Source organism: Carcharodon carcharias, chromosome 3 (genome assembly GCF_017639515.1).
Source record: "Carcharodon carcharias isolate sCarCar2 chromosome 3, sCarCar2.pri, whole genome shotgun sequence".
Lineage (NCBI taxonomy): Eukaryota > Metazoa > Chordata > Chondrichthyes > Lamniformes > Lamnidae > Carcharodon > Carcharodon carcharias.
The window spans coordinates 122,140,160-122,162,653 of record NC_054469.1 but is presented as its reverse complement, the minus strand read 5'-3'; the positions used below and the strand labels follow the sequence as shown (position 1 = coordinate 122,162,653).

The 22,494-nt window shown below is 44.1% G+C and overlaps 1 protein-coding gene across 1 annotated transcript in view; it reads left to right on the top strand.

Moving 5' to 3' along the window:
* vwdel (von Willebrand factor D and EGF domains-like) overlaps nucleotides 1–22,494 on the top strand; it is a 242,783-nt gene that overhangs the window by 44,784 nt on the left and 175,505 nt on the right. The window contains exons 8-9 of the mRNA XM_041183982.1: nucleotides 2,309–2,532; nucleotides 21,571–21,644. Coding sequence (XP_041039916.1) covers nucleotides 2,309–2,532; nucleotides 21,571–21,644 — 298 coding nt within the window. The remainder of the gene's footprint in view (nucleotides 1–2,308; nucleotides 2,533–21,570; nucleotides 21,645–22,494) is intronic.

Here is a 22,494-nt window from a genome sequence, read left to right as displayed (position 1 = left end):
ATGAAAGGCTACTGACCTTACCCTGAGAGCACTTGAGATGACCATGGTGATTGACCTTGAAGAGCTTGAGCCTAAGAGGTCCTGGCTGTAGACTGTAACATACAGTAGCTGACTATGATTCAGTTTGCTGTCCAGTTTCAATGTGGCACTGCTTGAGAGACTGATGGGGGAATGGACATGTTGTCATCTTGAGAGAGGACATTTTGTTAATCTCCCACGATGCACCTCCATTTGTATGTGGTTGTAAATTATCAGTTCCATTTCTCTGTGCAAGAACAGTTTGCAAGAGCAATGCAACAGTTTGTAAGCCCCTAATAATATTCCCCATCATGCCTCACAAGCTGGAAGAGAGGTTGAAACCAAGGACAACAATGTCAGCAGCTGTAGCTTAGATTGAAGCTGCCCAGAAGGAAAGAAAAGTAAAAACTGGAATATAAGAGTACTGGTCCAAACTGTTTTTTTTCTTCTGGGTATCAAGAGCTTTCACCAACTGCTGCATTACTGAGAGGCACCATGGCTGCTGCAGTGTGAATGGAGGTGACCATACACACTTCATAGTTGACTGCTTTAATTCCATGACCTTCTTGATGACACCATGCAGATTGGAACCTCTATACTGTCTAACATATTTTCAAATGCATTGTGAAGTTGGCAGTGCACAGCCATAAGTCTTCTATAGGCTGGCCCATTGATATCATTTTCTGTGCCTTCTGCAACAGAGGTAGGGTACAGAATCACACTACGTTGAGCTGGTTCCTGTGCTGCCATACCACCCTGTTCTTGCTCCTGTGTACTTTTGTTTGGTGAATCTCCCCATACAGATCCCTCTAACTGACCCTCTAAACTATATGGGGTGGCAATTTATGCCCTCACGTCCTCTTGATTCTCACGCTGAGGTAAAAATATCTGGTATTTTCGTTCATCTAGTAGCTGGTTCCCTCTGAAGTTTTCCACAGGATACCTGATGCTCATTCATGCGGAGTTTTATTTTTAGTTATCCATTTGTGGCATGTGGGCGTCACTGGCTAGGCCAGCATTTATTGCCCATCCATAATTGCCCTTGAGAAGGTGTGGTGAGTTGCGTTCTTGAGCTGCTGCAGTCCACATGGTGTAGGTATACCCACATTGCTGTTAGAGAGGGAGCTGCACGATTTTGACCCAGCAACAGTGAAGGAACAATGAAAGATGGAGAGTGACTTGGTGGGGGACCTCCATTTGGTGGTGTTCCCACGTGTCTGCTGTCCTTGTCCTTCTAAATGGTAGCAGTCATGGGTTTGGAAGGTGCTGCCTAAGGGGCCTTGATGAGTTTCTGCAGTGCATCTTGTAGATGATACACACTGCTGCTATTGGTCATCGGTGCTAAAGGGAGTGAATGTTTGTGAAAGGAGTGTCAATCAAGCGAGCTGCTTTGTCCTGGATGGTGTCAAGCTTCTTGAGTGTTGTTGGAGCTGCATTCATCCAGGCAAGTGGAGAGTATTCCATCACACACCTAACTTGTGCCTTGTAGATGGTGGACAGGCTTTAAGGAGTCAGGAGGTGAGTTAACTGTTGCAGGATTCATAATCACTGACCTGCTCTTGTAGCCACAGTATTTATATGACTAGTCCAGTTCAGTTTCTGGACAATGTTGATAGTGGAGGATCATTGCCTGGCACTTGTGTGGCATGAATGTTACTTGCCACCTGTCACACCAAGCCTGGATATTGTCCAGGTCTTGCTGCATTTGGACATGGACTGCTTCAGTATCTGAGGAGTCGCGAATGGTGCTGAAGCTTGTGCAATTATCAGTGTACAGCCCTACTCCTGACCTTGTGATGGAAAGAAGGTCATTGATGAAGCAGCTGAAGATGGTTGGGCGGAGGACACTACCCTGAGCAACTCCTGCAGTGATGTCCTGGAACTGAGATGATTGACCTCCAACGACCACAACCATCTTCCTTTGTGCTAGGTATGACCCCAACCAGTAGAGAGATTTCCCCCTGATTTCCTTTGACTCCAGTCTTGCTGGGGCTCCTTGATGCCACACTTGGTCAAATGGTGCCTTGATGTCAAGGGCAGTCACACGCACCTCACCTCACCTGTTAAAGTGAATGATCAGAGATCTTGGAGCCAAAGAAATTTCAAACTATTCCCAAACTTTAATTAATGATACACTGTTCTTCTCCTGTAGCTAATCCACATTTTCACCAATGCAAAGTCAAACCCTCCAAACGTACAGATTTGTTTGCATGTTTCATTTTTAATGCTAAGAATTAATAGAGCACTACTTCTTATAAAATGTTTGATTTAATTTCTCATTCCATTCTAGATGTACCAAGTGTTGGACATTCAGGATCAAATCTTGCCCTTTCCTCGTGTCATGTGGACCTACACCAAGCACCTTGCAATCGAGGCATATGTTCCCGATCATCTATTCACTATACAGCAGTGACTGACTTTGCGCAGGATGGTGACAGAGTGACTGAAGTTACCTCATGGCCCATTGCCACTGAAAACTTCCTGTGGAACAGCTACATCCCAGAGCCAGTTCAGGTTGTAAAACATCTGTTTGCTGAAAGCATAGTAAACACTGAGATAGGTAGGGGTGAATTTCTGTGGAATGGGATTGAATGGTCTCCCGCTTATCCATTGATCACTGACCGGTCCGCCAATTGACCAGGAGAACCCCTCCAGAAATTCATCCTCTATGTATAAATTAAAGCATGATACTTTTTTTTTGTGATTATGTTCACAATTATATTCATATGTCACGCTAGGTGAGCTACTGAAGAACTAATGATCTCTGCATTAAAGTGGACATATGTAAATGGTGTTAGAGGGACCACTGAGGTCTCTAGTAGAAATTAAATAATGATGGATGCATTAAAACAAACTCACGATCATTCTTCCAAAATGAACTGATGCTAATACAAAGATAGCATGAAAAATGACTGTTGCCTATATTGATAAATACAACAGTAATACTTTAACTACACAAAGCAGAATAAGCCCACACCCATTCTATTTTGACATAAGGTCCATTCTGCACTATTGCATAAATGCTCACGTTTATCACTTAACAGTGATACATCAAAATCCAAAGTAGTAACAAGTTGTATTTACAAAGGAGATGTCAATAGCAGAGGCAAGTTTCAAAATTGACAAAACCAGGAGATAAGGTGAAACTCAAAGATTATTTTTTTCATTACAATGCTACCCTCCATTTTTTGCATGAAAATATAGAAGCAAAATTGCTTTTATTCAATGATTTGTTGTTGCCTATTATGGTTTGTTTTAAATTCTCTGAACTTAACAGATCACCTTACGAAAGCAAAAGCAAGGTATGGCTGTGGCACTTTTGCTTCCCAGTGGAAGCAGGATCAGGTGCAAAGTATTTTCAGAGCTAGAGGCTTGTCATTTGGACACTGAGGAAGGTTTGGATAATCTCTTAAAATTCATGAAGCAATTTATAAGATGATCTGTTAAATTCATATGAGGCATGGTCAGTCTTTGATGAATTTAGAAGGATGGATGGTTAGTCCATAGAAGAATATATTATGGAATTTAACATGTTATATGTAAGATTGCAGAAATTCTATACAGAGATCCCAAATTCACTGCTTGCTTTCAAATTGCTGGATTATGAAAAGTATCAAACATGGATAAGCTTCTGGCCTTGATTGGAGTTAGATTCTCAGAAACAGATATGTTTTTGGAACAGATGTCTGAAGCTTAAAAAAAATGCTGGGGAAACATTCATTTCCAGCCACTTTCATGGCACCAATGGGACCCTCAGCAGTAGCAAGAAAGCTGAAGGATTCAATGTTGGCAGCATTTCAAGACCATTTATATATGGGACGCAAGTAACAGTACAAAAGAGAACTATAAACAAAAGAAATGAGGTTAGAGACTCTTTTGATAGCTCTAACAGATTATAGGAATTGATTAACTATGGCAGGAGAATGAACCCCAGGAATAACCAACGAATGGTCAACAGGCATTTCAGATGTGACTCGAATTTTTCATTATGTGATGAATTGGCCAAAACAGAACAGGGTTTTTGAAATGACAGTGGGGAAGATGATGATACTGATCAGTTAGAAGGAATCAGTTAGAGTGGCATGGAATTTACTTCAACTGGCTGGAGGCTACAATCCTTATCAATTAGTTTGTGGGAGAAATCCAAAAATACTTGCAGCGATGTGGGATTATCCCCCAGCTTTGGAAGGAACTAAAACTGGTTCAATTTTTTTCTGCGCACGTGAATGCTCTGCATATAGGGAGAAGGGCATTTATCAAGGCTGAGTTTTCAGAAATTTCAGCAAGCCTTACCGCAGAAACACTGGCTCTCGTAGAAGCAATAGATATGGGCTTTTATTTATCAAACGTTTTGAAGGAAATCCTAAAGAAGGGGCAGAATTTGATTCACTCCACGTGATATCAAGAAGCGGCTGAAGGTATTGGCTATTGCAAAGGCTATGGACCTTGACAATATCCGAATAGTAGTACTGAAAACATGTGCTTCAGAACTTGCCACACCCCTAGCCAAGCTGTTCCAGTACAGCTACAACACTGGCATCCACTCAGCTATGTGGAAAATTGTCCAGGTATGTCCTGCACACCAAAAGCAGGACAAATTAGTTTACTGTCGATCATCAGTAAAGTGATGGAATGGGTCATCAACAGTGCTATCAAGTGGCACTTGCTTAGCAAGAACCTGCTCACTAAAGCTCAATTTGAGTTCCACCAGCGTCACTCAGCTTCTGACCTCATTACAGCCTTGGTTCAAACATGGGCAAAAGAGCTGAACTCCAGGGCTGGCTGAGGCAGTACTGATATTTCTCAGTGACATTATGAAAGGAAGGCAAATGCAGCATCTACAGACCTGAAAGTCCAGGAAGAAGTCTACTTCACTGGATGCATGTCACTTATGTACAGTCGTGAAATAGAGCTTTCTAAATTCCTGCTGGTGAGGCACTTAATTTGGAAAAGGAACAAGGTTCCTGTGTGTTGGCCTTTGATTGAGCATTCATGAGATGCAAATGGGGTTCCCGACATAGCTCCAATGGACACTCGACACACCTTTAAGCCGCCATGAAAGTTGGGAGAATAAGATTCCAAACTAATTTCCCGATGTCGGGAAACTTGATTTTGGCCTCCCACCAAATCACCATGTCTGCCACGATTCCCACTACTGGTGCGACAGGAAAAATTCCACCCTTGGTCACAATTACTGAGGCTAGCTTTCAATTTCAGATTTTTGTTACCTCATTGAATTTATTAATTTAATTTAAATTTCACCAGCTACTGTGGTGAGAGTGAGAGTTAAGTATCTAATTAGTTTATTTGGGAGACACAAAATTAACATTTCTGCAGGTAAATTTTAAATGACCGGGTTAAGACTCATAGATAGACTCAAAGACGTTTACAGCACAGAAGGAGGCCATTCAGCCCGTCGTTTCCACACCAGTCAACAAAGATCTAACTACACTAATCCCATTTTCCAGCACTTGGCCCATAGCCCTGAAGGCTATGACAACGCAAGTGAATATCTAAATATTTCCTAAATATTACGAAAGTTTCTGACTAAACCACCCTTTCAGGCAGTGAGTTCCAGGCTCCCACCACCATCTGGGTGAAAAGATTTATCTTCAACTCCCCTCTTAGCCTTCTACCTCATCTTAAATCCTTGCCCCCTGGTTATTGACCCCTCTACTAATGGAAAAATTGCCTTCCTTTCCACCCTATCTATGCCTCTCATAATCTTATATACCTCTATCAGGTCCGCTCTCAACCTTCACTGCTCCAATGAAAACAACCCCAGCCTATCCAATCTTTCCTCATAGCTCAGACCCTCCAGCTCAGGCAGCATCCTGATAAATCTCCTCTGCACCCTCTCCAGTGCAATCACATCTTTCCTATAATGTGGTGACCAGAACGCAGTACACCAGTTGTGACCTAATCAGCTTTTTATACAGTTCCAGCATAAACTCCCTGCTCTTGTATTCTATTCCTCGGCTAATAAAGGCAAGTATCCCATATGCCTTCTTAACCACTTTATCTACCTGCCCTGATACCTTGAGGGATCTGTGGATATGCACACCAAGGTCCCTCTGACCTTCAGTGCTTTCCAGGGTCCTACCATTCATAATGTAATCCTTTGCCTTGTTAGCCCTCCCCAAGTGCATTACCTCACACTTTTCTGGGTTGAATTCCATTTGCCACTGCCCTGAGCACCTGACCAGTCCAGTGATATGCAGTTTACGGCTATCCTCCACACTATTTGCCACACTACCAAATTTTGTGTCATCTGTGAACTTCTTGATCATACCCTCTACACTTGAGTCCACATCATTTATGTACACCACTAACAACAAGGACCTTAGCACCGAGTCCTGCGGAATCCCACTGGAAACAGACTTCCAGTCAAAGAAACATCCCTCTACCATCACCCTCTGCTTCCTGCCTCTCAGCCAATTTTGGATCCAACATGCCACTTTGCCTTGGATCGCATGGGCTCTTCCTTTCTTGACTAGTTTGCCATGAGGGTCCTTATCAAAAGCCTTGCTAAAGTCCATGTGGACCACATAAAATGCATTACCTTCATCAGCACTCCCGGTTACCTCCTCAAAAAATTTGATCAAATTTGACAAACATGACCTTTCCTTAACAGATCCATGCTGACTTTCCTTGATTAATCCATGTCTCTTCAAGTGCAGATATATTCTGTCCCTCAGAATTATTTCCAGTAACTTCCCTACCACCGAGGTTAGACTGATTGGCCTGTAATCTCCTGGTCTATCCCTTCCTCCCTTTTTTAATAATGAGGCAATGTTAGCAGTCCTCCTGTCTTCTGGCACGTAACCTGTGGCCAGAAAGGATTTGAAAATTACTGCCTCTTCCCCTGATATCCCTCCCTAGACTCCGTCAAGAGCCTGGCCTGTACCTCCTCTCTCTCTATGTTAATTTCCAATAATATTTCACATTCCTCCACTCTGATGTCAATACCTGTGCTGTCCTTTCCCATTGTGAAGGATGACGCAAAGTTGAGGACTGTACCCATGTCTTCCGGGTCCACACACACATTACCTACATGGTCCCTAATTGGCCCTATTCTTTCCCTAGTTATTCTACTTTTACTCTGTTATTCTATTTGTCTTGGTAAGGTTGACAACATTTTGCAGAAAGAATTTTCCAAACATGAAAAATAAGTAATTGATGTTTCCATCATCGGGAACAAAATAATCTAAAAATAGTGAGATTAACGCCCTTTTTTTTTAAAGCAATAACATCCCAAAATAGCAATAATTCAGCCAAATACAATATGAATCACAAAATAAAGTTTGAAAGGTCTACAAATACCAGCAGGACCAGGAGATTCAAGTGTGGCCATCCAAACCCACGACCACTACCATCCAGAATGACAAGGGCAGCAGAAAAACAGGAATACCACCGCCTGAAAGTTCTCCTCTAAGTCACTCCGCTTGGAAATATATCACCTTCACTGTCGCTGGGTCAAAATCCTGGAACACCCTTCTTAACAGCACTGTGGGCATATCTACACCACATGGACTGCAGCGGTTCAAGAAGGCAGCTCACCACCACCTTCTCAAGGGCAATTAGGGATGGGCAATAAATGCTGGCCTTGCCAGTGAAGCCCACATCCCTTGAATGAATTTTAAAAAAACATGTATACAGCGTATGGACATGAGTATTGAGGTGACATATTCAGCAACTTTGGCTATTGTTCATTTTTTATTTATCAATCAGAAATGCAGTTGTCTTCATCTGTATTCCTAATTTCCCTGATATGGACAACACTGCTTTAGAGTATTTTATAGGAACTTTTAGACTGAACTTACTCCACGGGCAGATTTTCCGTCCCCGTTGACATCGTGACGAGTGTGAGCGGAAAATATGGTGCGAAGGCCAAAAGTCAATTCCCGCCGTTGTGAAACCGGTTTGCGATTGTCCACTCCGCCCATCAATGGTGGACCACATTTCCCACTGCCGGACGTCAGGGAAGTCATCTTAATATATCTGCATATCATTATAAGCTCTGCTAGCCAGAATCATCCCCCCATGCTGGATCATCCGGGCAATCACGCCGACATATTTCACAACAACATTTATAAGGTGTGCGCCTGGCGAGCTGCACTTCGAGGGGAACTTGGAAGTGAGTGCTCACTAATGTTGTGCGGCGATCGTGAGTGTCGCCCATTCAACTTCAAGGCTGAGGCGCCGCACTTCATGCGAGGGCAGAGGCCAGTCACTTTTTCCCAATGGCTGACAGTGCATTGCCGGGGCAAAGGCTACACTGTGGTTGGGGCGAGTTGGGGGTGGGGGTGAAGACAGCACACTGTGAGGCAAGTTTGGGTGTGCAAGGGCTTCACTGCATCTGAGGCGAATTGTGGGGGTGCAAGGCAGCCTAGTCTGATGGTAGTGCACAAGCATATGTGGTGGGAGAAAAGCGGCTGTGCATTAGCGAAACCTTGTAAAAAGTGACCATTCCTCCTCAGCTGAGACAGTTCAGGCACAGCCACATTGACATGCTTGGAGTCCCTAGCTTATGTACCCACTCAAGCAATGCAGAGGCATGGAAGAGCCACCAAATACTCCAGAGCTTTTCACCCCTCGGGCACAGAGTTCAAACTAATAACCGTTTTAGTGGACATTGGACAATTGGGCAAGTTGTACCATCTCTTTGCAAAAACTGGCCATGGAGCAGTCACTGGTGGAGGTGCTCACAGTCCCTTGCAATGTCTTCATTTAGGTTTGGACCAGTCTCCCCCATAGTTCAAGCTAACAGCGCAGCCTTGCAGTGCCAGTTAGGAGAATGCCTGCGCCTGTGCCTGAGCTGAGAGCACAGCATGCAGTCAAGAGGGCTAAGCTGCCACCAGTTGGTCAGGCGGAGTGGAGCGGAGGTTGATAAAGTTTTGGGCAGCCATGCAGCGCAGTAAACTCTGGCCATCCAAGTGGTAGCCAGCACTCTCTGGGAAGCATTAAGGGGCCTTCTGACTTAACCAAGCGAGGTTCTTAGTACACCAATGCTAACCCACACGTCTCTCCCTCTTTCATCCTGCAGGAGGAGTACATCAGGACCATGGAGCCTGGTGACCTATCTGTATGCCTCATGGCTTACAGGGAGCAAAGAGGAAGGAAAAGAGAGCGATGGAGGTGCCTGGCTGGACAGAAGGACGAGCAGCACCCTCAAGAAGAAGGGGTGACTGGCACTTCCACACACTTCGCTGAAGAGCCACAGCGAACCGTCATTGGTAGGCACCCAGCTAGAGCTTTACATTCCTGGAGATGACCAAGAACCAGTGTCACTGAAGACTGCACAAGTTTAGGGTACTGGTCAGTCACATCTGCCACCTGCTGCAAAATTTGGCGCAGTGGAGACATGGAGGGCATCCACTGCCTGTGGCCGTGAAAGTGACTGCAGTGCTCAATTTTTATGCCAGTGGCTCCTTTCGGGGCTCCACTGGTGACCCCTGTGTGATATCACAAGCCTCCACACAAAAATGCATCCGTGAGGTAGGCCAGAGGATTGGGATTTTTTTAGGAACCAGCAGCGGATCTCTAAAAAGCTAATAAAGAAGGAGAAAATTGATTATTAAAATAAATTGGCAAGAAATATTAAAACAAACAGCAAGAGCTTCTATGGGTATATATAAAGAAAGAGAGTGACTAAAGTGAGCTTGGAACCCTTGGAGGATGCAACTGAAGAATTGATAATGGAGAACAGGAAAATGGCAGATAATTTAAACCAATATTTTGCATCGGTATTCATGGTGGAGGACACTATAAGCATCCCAAAGATATTAAATGAGCAAGGAGCTAATGGGAGGAAAAATCTTGTAACAGTCCACATCACGAGGGATAAAGTGTTTGAAAAATTAATGGGACGAAAGGGAGATAAGTCGCCAGGACCTGATGGCCAGCATCCAAAGGTTTTAAAGGAAGTGTTTGCAGAGATAGTGGAGACATTGGTTGAAGTATCCCAGAACTCACTGGATTCCAGGATGGCCCCAGCCGATTGGAAAACTACTAATGTAACGCCGCTGTTCAAGAAGGGGGGGGGACAAAAATCAGGAAACTATAAGCCAGTCAGCCTAACATCTGTCACTGGGGAAATGCTAGAGTCCATTATTAAGGAAGAAAAAGCAGGACATTTAGAAAAGCTTAATGCAAACAAATAGAGTTAACATGGTTTTGTGAAAGGGAAATCATGTTTGACAAATTTGCTAAAGTTCTTTGAAGATATAACAAGCAGAATTGATAAAAGGGAGCTGGTAGATGTGTATTTGGATTTCCAGAAAGCATTTGTTAAGGTGCCACATAAAAGGTTATTGCACAAGTTAGGAGCTTGTAGTATTGGGGGTAATGTATTAGCATGGATTGAGGATTGGTTAACACACAGAAGACAAAGAATCGGGATTAATGGGCCTTTTTCAGGTTGGAAAGATGTAACTAGTGGAGTGCCACAAGGATCAGTCCTATGGCCTCAATTATTTACTATCTATATTAATGACTTGGAGGAGGGGGCAGAATGTAATGTATCCAAATTTGCTGATGATACAAAAATAGGTGGGAGGGTACGTTGTGATGAAGACATAAGGAATCTGCAAGGGGATATATTTAGGTTGAGTGAGTGGGCAAAAACTTGGCAGATGGAGTTTAATGTCGGAAAGTGTAAGGTCATGCATTTTGGTAGGAAGAATCAAAAGGCAGACTATTATTTAAATGGAGAGATACTCCAAAAAAGTACAGCACAGAGGGATCCAGGTGTTCTTATACATGAAACACAAAAAGTTAGCATGCAGGTGCAACAAGTAATTAAGAAGGCAAATGGAATTTTGGCCTGTCTTGCTAGGGGGTTGGAGTTTAAAAAAGGGAAGTCTTGTTACAACTGTATAAGATGTTGGTGAGGCCACACCTGGAGTACTGTGTACAGTTTTGGTCTCTGTATTTAAGAAAGGATATTCTGGCATTGGAGGCAGTTCAAAAGACATTCACTAGGCTGATTCCTGGGATGAAGGCGTTGACATATCAAGAACGGCTAAACATTATAGAATTTAGAAGAATTCGGGGTGATCTTATTGAAACTACAAGATTTTGAGGGGGTTTGACAGGGTAGATGTTGAGAAGGTGTTTGCATTAGTGGGGGAAACTCGAACTAGGGGACATAATTACAGAATAAGGGGACACTCATTTAAAACTAGGTTGCGAAGAAATTTCTTCTCTCAGAGGGTAGTGAATGTCTGGAATTCTCTACCCCAGAGAGTTGTGGAGGCTAGGTCACTGAGAGTATTTAAAGAAGAGGTAGATAGATTTTTGAAATATCGGAGAGCTGAGGGCTATGAGCAGCTGGCACAAAAGAGGTGTTGAGGCCTGGGGTAGATCAGCCATGATCTTACTGAATGGTGGGGCAAGCTTGAGGGGCCAAATGACCTATTTCTGCTCCTATTTCTTATGTTCTTATGAGGCCACGGATGCCATCTTCGTGAGGCACACAACTTTGTGCATTTCGCCTGGGATCAGGAAAGCCAAAAAGCAAGAGCACTGGGATTTGCCCAGATCTCAGGTTTCCCACAGCTGCAGGGTACCGTAACATGGTGCTCAGATCTCCGTCACAACAAACGGTCAACTACATCAACTGCAAGGGCTTCCACTCACTGAATGTTCAGCTGATGTGCGACTACCATAAACGCATCCTATGGGCCTGTGCATGGTTCCCAGTGAGTGTCCATGACTTCTACACTCTCAGTAGGTCTCAGATCCCTGACATCTTGCGGGGTCCAGAGTGGCTACAGGGTTGGCTGCTCAGGGACAAGGGCTGCCTGCAGAGGACGTGGCTGATGCCATCCACGCATTGGCTCAGACTGCAGCAGGACAACGATATAATGAGGCTCATCCTGCACCTCGCAACTTGGCGGAGCAAACTATCAGGATACTGAAAGTGAGGTTCCAGTGCCTGCATCAGTCTGGCGGGAGCCCTGCAATATAGTCCACAGAGGGTGTCACGCATTGTTGTTGCCTCCTGTGCCCTTTACAACCTGGTGCTGCAGGGAGAGGAGCTGGCTGAGGAGGAGATGCAGGAGTTGGAGGAGGACATCGATGGGGATAAGGGTGAGGAAGTCCTCAAAGGCAAGGATGAAGGAGATGAGGCCATCACACTGGCCAGACAAGCAGGCGTGCTTGGGAAGCCCTCATAACTGCTAGATTTGTGGACGATGATGATGACATGCAGTGAGGAGAAACCATAGATCCTCACATTGCAACTGTGAACATTTGACTCCTGTGCGACTGATGGTGGCACACATACCTCTGCAATAATGCTCCTGTCATAGAGACGCAGTGGAGGCCCTAATAGTCGCTTGATTCCAGGAGGATGATGACGACATTCTGCGGGGTCACTCCATAGATTCTCACATAGCTTATGTGAACGTCTGACTCCTGTCTGACTGGTACCTCATTTGTGCTTTGCAAACAAAGTCATATCATGGAGATGCAGCGGGGATACTTTAAGTTCTCCTGATCCTATGGCATCCTTTGTGAGCAGAACGCTTCAGAATCATACTGTCACCGGGCACAGATACTGATGAGATAGGGGCCTGGGTGGGGGGATGGTGGTGGTGGGCAGCTGCACCTCAAAGGTGCTGGGAAAACACAGAGAGAACGACAGAACTCTGTGCTGCCGGCCCAGGACATCCTGGCAGCAATGAAAAGCCCCATCGAGGTGCAGGCATCACTGATGTGTCCAGTGAGTGTGAAGGCACACCATCAGTGCACTGGGAAGGTTGCACAAAGTACGGGGTAGAGATCCTGGACTGAGACACCTGCCTTTATCTTGTGCAGGAACCAAGGTTTCACATCTGAGTGACACAAACACTGCTCATCAGAACAAGGAGCCATAGGCAAGAAGACATTCTTGGGAGTTTATTTAAAATAGTGAACATTATGTAAAAGTGATTAATACTCATGTCCAGGCTGCACAACTACATCTTCTTAGCTTTCCTAACCCTGTTGCTATGTCTTGGTGTTCCCCCAACATCCACAGCGAAGGTGTGCTGACTGTAATGCCCTGTCTGTGATAACCTTAATGGGAGTCCTCTGGAGGACCGAGACCTTTAGAGCTGTGGCCTGCTTTCAGTGTCGTGCTGTGTGGCCATGGCATCCATCTCGACCTGTGGTGCTGGGTCTGCTTGGATCACAGGAAGAGGGGATTTGGATGAGCCGGACACTCCTGGAGTCACCTGGGTAGATGGTCCCAGGGTGTGCACCTGCTGGTCCTCCTCCCTATGAGTGCCTGAGAGCCCTTGACTGACTGTTTGATGAGAAGGGGAAGCTGGAATGAGATTGAGCTGCCCCATACTCCTCTTGTGTTGAGACTGTTGGAGGCCAACTATGATGTCAGCAATGGAGTTCAGCCCGTGCAGCAGTGCAGGGCAGATATCTTTGACCAAGGTCTCCATGGCAGCCACCATCCAGCCAATGTTGACTTTGGTGCATTTGCATGACATCGCGATCACCTCAACTGAAGGTGGACACATCCCTTCTCCATGCTTTGCAATCTGAGGAGTGCAGCTGTCACCCCTTCTTACTGTTCCCGTGATTGTTGCTGCAGCTCCAAAAGCTAATTGAGGACCGAACCCAGAGGCTCATCGCCTAACTTGGACTCAGCAGATCCCTTGCCTCCAGCATTCCTCCGAATGCCGGCGACTTCGGATGTCCCTGCCTCCGCCTGCTGTGGAACAGACTGTATGCTGTGCTCTCCAGATAGTGAACCCGAGCCTTCTGCACATGTAGGTCCCTCCAAAGTGTGTGTTGCTGCTGTGGTGGAGGGTTTGGGTGAGCACTGTGATGGGATTTCGAGGTTGCTGTCCTCAGGTCCTCATTCAAGGTGCTGCCACACTGGAGTCGGGGCCAAAGTTGCCTAAGTGTGACATGACAAGTGTGCCTGTAAGTGAGAGTGGACATTATTAGTGCATGGCTGCTGCAGTATACAGAATAGTGGACTCACAGTTGAGTAGCCACAGGGCTGATCTAGTGCATGTTCCTCACTTGGATGCTTGGCGCCAACCTCACTGTTACCACAGGAATAGTCCACATCCTCTCCGGGCAACTCCAAAGCAAAGTCTTCGAAGGGACTGAGGACCTTGATGTCCAGCACTTCACCCCTAGTCTGGGACCTCTCCCTTTTATTGTGCACAACCTTGTTCTGCATAAAGACAAATGGAGAGAGTGTGAACAAGGTGCATGCCTGGTCAAATTAGAAGGATGCCAGGTGTGTGTATTTGCGTGCTGAGTGGAGCCATGGATGGACGAGGAGGCTTTCTCCAGAGATGAAGCCAGATGAAGATGTGAGAGTGTGTGTGAGAGAGTGAATGGTGATGTCCCTTGAGCTAACAGTGAGTGAGATGCCAGTGAAGTGTGATGGGTATGTGTGTGTCAGTTGAGAGTGATAAGATGGTTGACATACCCTGGTGGCATGGTTGAGATCATTCATCCTCTTCCTGCGCTGGATGGCCGATCCTGCTCTTGTAGGCAGCATTGGTACTGACCACCACTGTCACCGCCTCCTAAGGACTGGTGATGTTACTGCCCCTCCTGCAGCCACAGCGGGGGTAAAGGACATCACAGCGGGCCTCCGCAGAGTCCGAAAAGCATTCCAGGGTCGCATCACTGAATTGGAGGGCTGCTGTCTTCTTGCCTTTCGGGGTCATGTCTTCTGTGCAGCAGTCCTAGTCTGGAAGCACTGAAAGCTGTGCAGGTGGCTGTACTTGAAATATAGCCCCCCCCGGCATGAGGAACGCTGCTAGGTTATGGCGTGGTGGGAAAAGCAGAGGCCGCCCGCCAGGGAAATGTCATGTTTCCTGGGAATGCATGATTAATGAGGCTGGACTGAGACACTGCAACACAAAAACCTGCCATTGCGGCCAATGGCTAAAACTCCCTATTTCCCACCCACTGTCGCACTTAGTGCAAATCTGGGACGATTCTACCCCATGTGATATTTATAATTAATGTTTTAAACATCCCAAATTAAATTGTAACATAGATGTTAACTAATTTATTCTGGCAGGAAAACAAATTTATTACAATAGTGAATAAGGGAGTTTGATATGAAAAGGCCTGATATGCTCTCTGTTAATATTGCACAGTGCAAATTCAAATCACCGCTTTTTGAAGTAACTTTTACGCAACATTTCACTTTAAAGAGAAAGAAAAGTCAGAGTCAAGTAGGCACAATGAAAACAGCCGAGGCTGCATTTAGTGCGTGGACATTTAATATAAGATATTGACATACAAGATTGTATGGCTTCAAATCAATGCCACTGTATTAATACCTTTTTTAACTGAGATCACTGGAAACTAAATTGTGCTCTATACATACAGTGAAAATAATGAATATCCAGTAGTGATTGTAAGGTAGTAATTTTAGTGAAAAATTCAGCTGACTTCATAAACTAGAAAATTATAGCTCAAGCAGTTTGTCATGATTACCTGACACTGAAATGAGATTACAGCCTTGAAATTATCTGTATGTATCTATTATTTTTATAAAGCATGCAGTGTTTTTTGTGGGGAATTTAGTCTTAGATCTTAGATATATGAGTTGGCACTGATAGTGTGTGGACTCTACAATAGATGTATGTTCAAATCCACATTGAAGAAAGAGTAACCAGCATAATCACTTGCAAATTTTGCCATAGTTGATTCCGGGGAAATAAGAATCCCACACAAATGTTGTCAGCATTTTCTGTTTTTATTTATTCCAGATTTTAAGCATTTTATTTTATTTTCTCCACATTGGCCCTGATATCATGTGGCAAATCCAGAAGTAATTTCAGAGGCTGTGCCTGTGATATTTTAATGCAGGCAACTCAAGGTAATTTTACTTCCAGAGTTGCCATCAAGTGAAGACTCACTGTTGGAGTTACGCAGCTAGTCCCACTCCCTGCTTTTTTTCTGTATCCCTGCAATTTTTTTTTCTTTAGAATACTGTGCAATTCTCTGTGGAAAACACGATAGACCTCTCAGGCAGTGCATTCCAGTTCCTAACCATTTGCTGCTGGAAGTGATCTAACTTCTCATGCAAAGTCTAAATTAAGATTAATCTTGATCAGATTCTCAAAACCTTTAAAATGCAGAAACTAAAGGCTCACCACAATTACTGTGAACAAAACATTTCCCAATGGTAGATCAGAAAGAAGTTGGAAGCACTGAGTAATAAATGATGTATTCATTTGACTTTAAATGAGTGCCATGTATTGCCATTGTGTTCTTGCCTTTCTGCCTCTCCTCCTTTATGATGCTACTTAAAACCAACTTCTTTGACCTCATCTATACTAATATCTCCTTTTGTGGCTTCATGTCAAATTTTGTCTGATAATGCTCCTGTGAAGCACTTTGGGTAATTTTACCACTTCAGGTGTTATTTATAAGTTGTTGTTTGTTTTAATGGTGAGTTACAGGAAGTCCAAGAAACCTACTGATGGACCATTGAATTTGAATCTTGGCTGAAATATCACTGTGATGGAACTAAACTATCCCCCCTCTCCAGTCTTGCCTGTCCGCAGCCTTTGACATGACTGACCAGGCCATCCTTCTCCAACACTGCTCTGTCATCCAACTAGATGAGAGGGCACTCACCTCTTATCTATATAATAGTTGCCCAAGAATCACCTGCAATGGCTTTTCTTCCTGCTCCTGCATTGTTACCATGGTGACCCTAGGAATTCTTGGCCCTCTCCTTTTTCTCATGTGTATGCTGGCCCTCAGCGACATCATCCGAAAACACAACTTCAGTTTCCACATGAATGCTGACAACATCTAGCTCTTGTCAGACCTGGGCGAACAGAAATTTACTCCAATTAAATGTCAGGAAGGCCAAAACCATTGTTATCTCAAAACTTGATGGTTCTAATGCATTCTTGGCTGGCATGTTCTATTCCCCAAAAATGTGAGGTCATCCAAAACTCTGCTGTCCATGTCCTAAATTGCACTAACTACTGTTTACCTATAACCCCTGTATTCATTGCTTTACTCAGAACCAAATCTAGCTCGAAGGCCTGATTTTAAAATTCTCATTCTTGTTTTCACATACCTGCGTGGCCTCCCTTTCTCCGTAATCTCTTCCAGCCCCACAACCCTCTGAGATATTTCTACTCATTGAATCCTAGCATCTTGAGCACCCTTACAGCCTGCTGCACAATATTGCATCAAAGTGGTCACTGATAGTCTCTTCAGGAGGGCCAGATAACATCTACCACCGAAAAGGACAAAGGGAGCAGATACATGGGAATACCACCACTTGCAAGTGAACTTCCAAGCCACACTCAATCCTAATTTGGAACTATATCAACATTCCTTCAGGATCACAAGAACAAAATCCTGAAACTCCCTTCCTAATAGCAATGTGGATGTATCTGCACCAGATGGACTACAGTGGTTCAAGAGTCATCTCACCACACCTTCTCAGGAAAATTAGGCATGGGCAACAAATGCTGGCCTTGCCAGCAATGCCCACATCTTGTGAAAGAATAAGAGAAACATCCTGATCCAGTCAGTCAGTCTGAAAGAGCTATAGGCTTCAGGGCCATCACTGGATTTCCCCAAGTGCAAGGTGTGGTAGACTGCATGTAGCCATCAAAGCTCTAACAGGCTAGAAAGTGGCCTTCATCAACAGAATGGGCTTCTATTCTACTAGTGTACAGCTGGCTTGCAGCCACTGCCAACAGATCCTGAAGGTGTGTACTTTATACCTCAGATGTAACCATTACTCAGGCACTCCTAGGTGCCTGAGCTTTCCATCTCTGTGTCTTCAAGGTTGGATTCTTGGCAACAAGGGCTACCCATTAGAGATGTGGCTGCTTACTCCTGTGAGAAATTGAATGGCAGATGCAGAAGTGAAATACAACACCTGTCACGGGGTGACACAAGCTACCATCAAGTCTCTTGAAGATGTAATTCAAGTGCCTAAATCAAATAGACGGAGCCCTTCAATAGTCACCAGCAAGGATTTTGTGGATTGTGGTGTGCTCTGCAAAACCTGGTGCTGCAGAAGGGGGAGGCATTGAACAATGATGATAGAGTGGAGTGCAAAGCCTTTTCAAATGAGAAGGATGTGGAGAAAGCTGATGACCTGCCGATACATCATGAAAGACCCCAGAGGATACAGGAAAGGCACAGTGAGATGGGGGCTAGGGAGGCTCAGGATGTGCTTGTGTAAACACATTTCAGAAGGCCCTTACTACCTCATCCTTCCAATACAATAAAGGACCACCTTCCTGCTGCGTTTTGCCGTTTCCTTTCTTTAAAAACTCATAGCCCTGGATCCAATTACACCTTGTTATAAGCATAAGAAATAGGAGAAGAAATAGGCTATTTGACCCCTTGAACCTGCTCTGCCATTCAGTAAGATCGTGGCTGAAACGATTATGGTCTTAACTCTGCTTTGCTGCCTGCCCATCATAACCCTCAACTCCCTTTTGATCAAATGCCTGTCTAACTCGGCCTTGAATGATTCAGTGATTCACCCTACACTGCTCTCTGGGGTAGAGAATTCCAAAGATTAATGACCTTCTAAGAGAAGAAATTCTTCTTCGTCACTGTCATAAAATGGGAGACCCTTTATTTTTAAAGTGCGCCCCCTAGTTCTAGATTCTCGCCCAAGGGGAGACATCCTCCTGGCAACTACTCTGTCAAGCCACCTCAGAATCTTTTGTTTCAATAAGATCACCTCTCATCCTTTTTAAACTCGAATGAGTTATAAACCCAACCTGCTCAATCCTTCCTCATTAGGCATTTCCTTCATCCCAGGAGCCAACCTAGTGAACCTTCTCTGAAGTGCCTCCAATGAAGTATATTACTCCTTAAATAAGAAGACTAAAACTGTGTGCAGTACTCTAGGTGTGGACTTGTCAATCCTCTGGGCAGTTGTAGCAAGATTTCCGTACGTTCATCCTCCACCACCAACCCACCCCCACTCTCCACTGCTGGTTTGGGTCCTTCCTTTGGCACAGGGCCTAAGCAGAGCACTTGAATGCCTTCTGCATGTGACTACTCTGTAGTGACCTTGCTACAGTCACCACTGACAGACAAGCACCCGTTGATTGAGATGCAGCCATTCCTCTTACAGGATCTACAGCAGACTGACCCCATTACTACCGCTGAGTGACCATTCCCTCTCCTCTCCATCAACCTCACCTGCACCCTTTGCCATTTTTAAGCCCTTAAGAGAAGTGGTATGGCTACTCACCTTGACAGAACGAATAAGGTCATTCATGAGCTAGTGGCACTGCAGCCAGGTTCTCTAGATGACCCCACAGATGCTGACCTCCTCTATGATCTCCATTCAAGTTTGCTTGGTCAGGCAGAACAGAATCCTTTTCCTATCACTGATGAAGAGTTCCTCTAACCTTGACAAATGAAACCAGAGGAGAACCTTCAGTGAACCGTGGGGCCATCCAGGATCTCTCACTGACAGGGCTGCACAGAGTTCAATATTTCCAAACAGTTCAGCAGGTCCAAAGAGCAGCAGCTATATTCAGAGATTGTTGGCAGCCCTTTAAGCCTGACGCCAGCAGTTTGGGCAATATCACCAATGTAACACCGCTATTCAAGAAAGGAGGGAGAGAGAAAATAGGGAACTATGGGCCAGTTAACCTGTTATCAGTTGTCAGGAAAGTGTTGGAATCTATTATTAAGGAAGCCTTAACAATGCATTTCGAAAGTTATAGTAGAATCAGAAAAAATCAAATGGTTTTACAAAATGAAAATTATGTTTGACAAATTTATTCAAGTTTTTTGAGGATGTAACTAGTAGGGTAGATAAAGGGGAATCCATAAGTATAGTGTACTTGGATTTCCAAAAGGCATTCAAGAAGATGCCACACAAAGGGTTATTGCAAGATGGAGTTGGGGGTAATATATTAACACAGACGGAGGATTGGTTAATGGACAGGAAGCAAAGAGTAGGGATAAAAGGGGCATTTTCAAATTGGCAGGCTATAACTATTGGAATGCCACAAGGATCAGTGCTGGAGTCTGAGCTATTTACAATCAAATTAATGGCTTAGCTGAAGAGATAGAGCGTCATGAATCTAAGTTTGCTAACAATACAAAACTAGGTGGGAATGCAAGCTGTGAGGAGGATATAAAGAGGCTGCAAAGAGATGTGGACAGGTTAAGTGAGTAGGCAACAAAGTGATTGATGGAGTATTTTATGGGGAAGTGTGAGTTTATTTGCTTTATTTGTAAAAATAGAAATGCAGAAAATTTTGGCTGACCCATCCCCTTTCAACCTGCCAACAGTTGATTGGCCACCCAGCACACGATATGTTTACTGCCAGTGGATCGCCTTGCGAGAGGCAGCAGCATTTGTTTCTTGTCTCAACAATGGGACCTTGGACTTCCCAGAAAATCCATTTCAGGTCGATAATCTTTCATCACAAGATGACAGTAAAGTTGGATTCAAAGCTACAGGGCTTCACCTGGTGTATATACATGCTCCTTGTATGTCTCAAGACAACATAATTGTTATACATGCAATTCCTTTTGATTCTGTTTATGCTTTCTAAATACTTGTAGAAATATAAAGTATTAATAGTATATAATGGTGCATAGTAGTATAATATAAATACTATTTATAGCAATTGACCAAGAGTTTCCACTTTCGGTACAATGGTGACCATCCACCAATGTATTGGCTTTCAGGTTTTTTTTGCTTGTTTCTGTGCAAAAGCATTTGCATATCAGCAAATGTAAAATTTGCTATGAGCCAATGCAATTGGGCAGCATTTTAAAGTCATTTTTAAAACATTAAATTAAAAATTTTACTTGATTTTTTAAAAGTGGTAACCTGGTGCCACTTATAAAAAAACTGAAAATGGGTTTATCACAAAAAATAAATATTTTTAATCAGCATGTCTTGTCCATTACCTGTGAACAATTTGATTTGGAATAACTTTAAAAACTATCAGAGAATGATTTACTTGTTACATTTATATGATCATCACGTTCTTGATTTTTTAAAAATTAAATGCTATGAAAATGTTAATGACCTTGAATTTAATAAAAAGCAGCTTAACCTTAACAGCCTCTTTGAAGGTCCTGAAGCAGGTACAATTAGAGGAAACTCACCATGGTGATTAACGCAACCTATGGGGCAGCTTCAAACAATGTTACTCCATTAAACTAAGACAAAAAAATCATGGAAACTCAACTTGTGCTGGAAATTTCTTGATCTTTTGTGCTGGTTTGGCCGATTTTTGAACAAACTGTGCCTGAAATATTAGTGCAACCGAGTGGAAACTCCAGGTTTTCATGATTTATTTTACAAAGTTCTTATCCTTACATTTTTAAGATCCAACAATCTAATGCATCCAATGTGGAGCTGCAATCACAGAGAGTATGAGTTGGAGAATTCAAGCTGTAATATTTTATGTAGCCTTGTCTTTGACCCATGCTCCCTCTTAATACTGCTTCCCCACTGGGTGTGCAAGATTGAACTCTTGGAAGTTCCTCCTTTCTACCAAATGCTGCAGTTGGTTACTTTAATGATTTTTTTTCCTTAAAATTTAGATAATAGTGAAAGATGTCCCCACTGCCTATTGTTACTCATTTACAGATCCACACCTGATCACATTTGATGGCAGGTAACTTTCAATTATCTTTGTAGTTTAATTTGCTCTGTTGCCCATTCTCAATTTGTTTTACGCAATCTTCCAGTTACTTGATGGCACATCCTTCAACATATCTGAGAGAATGGGTGGGTACCTGGTGGTTTTCTGCAAATGCTACTTGATAGGAAGTTATAACAGGGTGCACATTAGTGACGTAAGGGGTAATTTAACCCCCTTGCCCCCCCAAAACAGGTGGATTTGGTTCAAGTGGGAGATTGAAAAGTTAAAAAAATCTGAAACAGGAGCACAACCAGCCTTGAACATTCCCATTTCCAGCTTTAATGGAAATGAGATGAGGCGTAGGCAACCAAACCACTCTCAGGAGATAGGTCACTTGAAACCTTTTACGGTGGTTGTGTGCTTCAGGGGATTCCCTGAGAGGCTCCTTGCGCATGTGCGCGAAAGAGCGCAGAGATCTCCCCGAGGCATGGAGGTGCCTCATGGAGATTTGTGAAAAACGCGAAGGCCGCCTGGGCTCTTCCCCTGCCTGCCAACCTTAAGTTTGGACGGGCAGCTTATTGAATTGAATTAATTAGGTTTTAAATGGCCATAATAGGCCTTTGACAGTTCGGCAGGTCCGCAGCCGAGTCGGCTGCATGCCTGCCGAACTGAGGGTCTGAATGACACGCGATGACATCGGAACGCATGCCCGACATCACTGCGCGTCATTTTACTCGTTGACGAGCGGGCCCCACCCCCACTCACCAACAGGAAAATTCTTCCCCTGGTCCCCGATGTTCAGAGAAACTTGAGTGTGCTTGTATAAGGAATGCAGAAAGTTAGCATGTAGGTGCAGCAAGCAATTAGGAAGGCAAATGACATT